Source organism: Marmota monax, unplaced genomic scaffold (assembly GCF_021218885.2).
Source record: "Marmota monax isolate L192 unplaced genomic scaffold, Marmota_monax_Labrador192_F-V1.1 WCK01_AAM20220418_F8-fsc00033, whole genome shotgun sequence".
Lineage (NCBI taxonomy): Eukaryota > Metazoa > Chordata > Mammalia > Rodentia > Sciuridae > Marmota > Marmota monax.
In genome coordinates, this window is record NW_026694282.1 from 7,250,890 (window position 1) to 7,256,200 (window position 5,311).

A 5,311-nucleotide genomic window follows, 5' to 3' on the forward strand; every position below is an offset into this window, starting at 1 on the left:
AGAAACTGTTGTGATATGGGAGTGAAAGGAAAGGATCCAGGGAAGTAGGCAGAGGGGGAATGTTGCAGGCATCATAATCCACAAATAAAATATTTGTATGCACATTTATGTTATATGTGTATATTATGGATAATATGATACCTACAGTTGAATATTATGTACTATGTAATGATATGTTATTCATAGATGTTATTCATAAATGCACAGGCACTTGAATGTAAAACATTAATCTCTATAAGAGATACTTACAAACCTTCAATTCCAGTTTGAATATTCATTAGTTATTTTCAATGTCAAATTTATCTAATGCAAGTCTTCTCCAGGACAACTTCCAATTCTATTTTTTAAATTGTTGTCATTTTACTAATAGAAACACAGAAAGAATTAAAAAGGTCATTATTTTTATATTTTTTTATAGAATATAAGACAGTTGTCCTCACATTAAGCTCTCACTAATGGAAGAAACTCTGATAAATGTTTCAGTTTGATATGCACAACTATAGAAATATTTGCACCCTATTTTACATTTGTGAAAACTGAGTCACAGAGAGGTTTAATGAATTGCCCAGAATCAAATTTAGATACAAGTAAAATTTAGACTTAGTGCAGAATCTTGTACTGCATGTCATAAGTAATGTTTCATATTTTGAAATTTGATGCATTTTAATACTAATATAACACATTCTTGTTTGCTGTCTTTTAGTGAGAAATGCTATGATATTATCTTTCTTATTTTTTTTGGTCTAGTGTTTACTCAAACTTGCTTTTTACTTTAGACATTGGAGATGAGATTTTTTTTAATCCAGTTTCATTTTCCATTTTATGGAGGAAGGGTCCCAGACTATTATAGTTATTGCAGATTAATTTATTCTTAAACCCTAATAGTTTAAGGTTTTATAAAATCATCACCATACATACAGATGAAATCTTAATGTAGAAAAAAATAAGAAATAGAAAAGAAGAATTCTTGGCACATCTATCTCTGATAGAAAATGAGCAGTTTTTTGAATAATAGAATTAAAACCTATATTTCCTAAAATTGTTGTATAGTAGTGGTAATGAGATTTAGGATAATGAATCTATTTGATCTTAAAATAATGTACATAAGATTCAATTAGAGTTTCTAAAATGATTCCTAAGGAATCTGCACCAAAAAAATATAAGTTCTCCTTTTTTATTTATAAATAAAATATAAATGTTTTAGACATTTTATAAATATAATAAAATCCTGATGAAATAAAGAATTTAAGCCTGTGATTTGCATCTTGGATAGAACTGGAGATTATTATGTCAATTAAGTGAAATAAACCAAGCACAGGAAGACAAGTGCCATAGGATCTCACTCAAATGTGAAATAGAGAAAGTTGATCTTATAGAAATTGAGAGTGAATGGTGGTTACCAGAGATCAGAGAAAGTGAAAAGTGAGGAAAGATGGGAAAGGCTGATCAATGGAGGCCACAGTACAAATGGAAAGGAGCAAGAAGCTGGTGGGCAATTGCAGGACATGGTGATTGTACATGGCACTAACCTCCTGTGCATTTGAAAAAGCTGGAGGGAGGGATCTCGAGGGTGTTCACAACAGAGACATGATAAATGTTCAAGGAGATCTGTTTAACTTGATTTAAACATTAAACATGTTTAAACATTTAAACATGTATACACAGTGTATACATGTGTCAAAAATAACACAGTATTCCATTAACATGAACAATTTTTATGGTTTTTTACGTATCATTTAAAAATAGATTAATTAATTGAAGAAGAATATCAGTAAGCTGTTGTGTGTATTGAAGTCATCACAGAATTGGGAAAATAGATAGGATTGGCAAAATCAGTGAGAGAGAAATCAGAATTCCTAAGCACTGGAGTTGGTAGAAGGACAAGTAAGAGAAGTACCATTGTATACTTCTTCTTCTTTTTTTTTCATTTTCATTCTTTTCTTTCATCATATCCAGATTTGCATTTATTTTATATTAATCTCAACTTATCCAAAAGCAACCATGGTTAACTTTATTGGAAAATTAAAAAAAATAATGATATGGATGAAATGAACTCAACATTGAAATGAACATTTAAAAATTAAGTCCAATTCCATTGAGATAAAAATGAAAAAGGATGAAAAGAAATATTTATGTAACCCCTCACCCACATGCAGGAATGTAAAGAATTTAAAATTCAAGAAGTATCTACAGTAAAATTTAAATAAAAACCAAAATAAATTGATTAAATGTCAAGAAAGTGTTTTATTAATCACAGTGTAAAGTTATAGATAATTTTATGTAAAAAATAAATTAATTTTATAAATAGATAAACAAATAAATATTTAAATAGATAATAGATACATCTGCAGGGATGTAAGGAACTAGTCCCTGTAGATTTGAACACAATGGTGCCTAAACTTCTGAACACATCTGACAAATTGGATGAATTTTTGTTACAATTCCAGCAGGAACGAGAGTCTTTGAAATGGAAGAACTTGTGGGAGTTTGGTAGGGTGAGAAGCATTTCCCTGCTGGACCAGGTCTCATTCCATGCTCCTTAGTCTTCCATACAAGTTGGCTGATGAAGAGAAGGATTTCATGATTTCTGCTCTGACCACCTCCCAGGCACAAGGCAGGTATTTCTTCTCCTTCAGGTAGACAGTGATCCTGTGGAAGTATTTCCTCACAGCCCTCAGGGGAGCCTCTTCCACCTCCACCTGCTGGGTCCCACAGGCTTTCAGGTCATCCAGCTGCTGATAGACACCAGTAAGGAAGGTGTCCAGGAAAGTCTGGTTCCAAGCAGCAGAGGCCTCCTGGGTGCTGAAGAGGTTGAAGACCTGCTGGGTCATCTCATGGAGGACAGCAACAGCTTGAGCCTTCTGCACCTGCTCACCCTCCAACAGCTTCTGGGGGAAGGCAAAGTCCTTTCTGTAGTTCAGGCAGGAGAAAGTGGGAATTCTCCTCATTTTTTCCAGGAGTGTCAAGGCTCCCTCCTCATTTCCATCAGGAGTTTCAAGACCCAGGTTGTAGATCTGAGGCAGGTCACAGCTCAGGGAGCAGGTGGACTTGCAGATGATCAACACTAAGGTCAGTAGCAAAGCCAAGGGCAAAGCCATTGGGGATCTTGCAGATGCTGCAGGGCTTCCTGAGATGGGTGATCTTGGACCTTTGCCTCTAGGTTCTCTGAAGACTTTGCTTTGTGTCTATGTCTTAAATAGAGAACACACTACATACCATTTTCTGAATGTCATTCTTACAACTTTCTACTTTTGTTTTTCCTTCCCTTTATGCATTGTCTACTTGGGTTTTCAGCAGTGTTTCTCAACTATTTTGGTTTTCGTTATTGTTTTCCTTCTACTTCTCTCCATCAACCCCACCCCCTATCAGATCCTTTTAATAAGTTTATTCCTAATGAAAAATTTATTAAAATTTATAAGATAGCTATATTCTATATCAGTATATGTACTTCTGTACATTAAAAGTATGAACTTAACATTTTTATTCAATGTAGAATTAAGAGTGACAAAATTTAAGTTAAGAATCACACTCAGAAATTTTTTTTACATTTAAGTGACATTAATATCTGAATTTGTAGAGTAACCTTTAATTTATTTCATAAACTCATAAATTGTTATATATCAAATTATGCTGAATATTAAATTTAAAAATAGATAATAATATCAATATCTTGTCCTTCAAAATGATTTAAACCTTTTCAAAGGTAAAAATAAAATTTATTTGCAATGATTTTTAAGGTATTTTGCTTCATATGAGAAAATAATTTTAACCTCATTAGCTATTAGATATTCAACCTGAGATTATTAACATTTTTAGTATTTAATAGAATCACATCAATAGATGTGATTTCAAACTTCAGTAACTTAAGTAATATAATATGAACTATTTCCGATTTAATTCTCAAAACCCACCTCAAACTTAGAAGCTCTGATGCTCAAACATCCGCAACAATTTCAAGACCACAGATGACAGCTCACATATAACCAAAGTCCACTCTCACAATAGCCTTTGAGATCAAATGAATGAGGAGAGAATGTTCTGCAACATACCATCAGTTTGTCATAGGTTTAATCTTGTATGTATCTTGTCTATCTTCCATGAAGTCAATGTGTTTTTCATGTGTTACATAAGAAAACCCAACCAGGAAAAGGAGTACTAAGAAACAAGAGTTGGTCAGATAGAATTGAGCTTTAGAGAGCCATGATTTCTTTTTCACAGTGCAAGAGTTAATGTTTGAAATTTTGGAAGTGATATAATCAGCAATCTCTAAGATACCATCAATTTAAATCTTTCTTTGTGTATTTGCATTAAAGTTCAAGTTTCTCAAAGAAGTTTCATAGGTCCTGAACCAAGTTGTTTTTTTTATTAAACAAAGGAAAACATCTTTTCCCTAAATTTACAACTAGGTAAATATTGGGTATGAACATGTGAAGCATTAACTTTCAGCCTCAATTTTGAATTCTCGGTTTACATTTTTTATTTTCCATAGAAAATTGGATTGCTTCAGCTCTTTAGGTTCCTACTTTTTCAGTGGTTGGTTGTGGGATTATTTTTAGAAAACAACTCTTTAACAAGTGTAATTTATGTTATTTATTGGAAATACTCAGTATTTGGCTTAATTATGGTCCCTCAAGAAATATGTTTTACTGAAACAGTTTCTTAGATTCTCTATTCCTACTGGAAAGATGTTTATGAATATCAATGATATGGTGCTTCATCAGGGCCATATTTGCTACTATTATAATGGACAATGGCACATATTTCCATCTATTTCTTGAGTGTCAATGCCTATTAAGTTTATAGTTAAAGCCACTGGAATTCTAGTTCATTTAAGTTTCATATGATTCTAGGGCTTCTTACTGCAATTGCATAATATATTCAGACTTTGCCTAGTGCCACATTAAACTCATATTTTTCTTATTCTAGAAAATAACTAGCCTGGTGTCATGTAGAAAGAAAAATATCTACACAACTCTCCCTGAATCACACAGCTCACAGCATACCATGCTGTTCTCTGGGGGAAGTAGTCTTGTGCTCACAAATCATCAATCTTCCATTCTTCCTGCCTTTTTTGGGTATAGATCAAATTCTTAGATGGTATGAATCAATATAAATACTTGAGACATCAAATTTAAAAAGTTATCTAATTTACAATCGCATCAAAATAAAATACTCAGGAACAAGTTGAACCTTAGAGTAACAAGAACTGTACAATGAAAAGTACCAACCATTGCTGAAAGAAATGAAAGAAGATGCAAAAAAATTAAAGGATATCCAGCTTTTATGGATTGGAAGATTTAATATTGTCAGG

At 32.6% G+C, this 5,311-nt stretch overlaps 1 protein-coding gene across 1 annotated transcript; it reads right to left on the reverse strand.

Annotated features, from left to right (window-relative positions):
- Nucleotides 1-2,525: 2,525 nt before the first annotated feature.
- On the reverse strand, nucleotides 2,526-3,098 carry LOC124108853 (interferon alpha-5). The gene has a single exon (XM_046467400.1). It carries the CDS (start codon nucleotides 3,096-3,098, stop codon nucleotides 2,526-2,528), a length of 573 nt encoding a protein of 190 aa, XP_046323356.1.
- Between the last annotated feature and the right edge of the window lie 2,213 nt (nucleotides 3,099-5,311).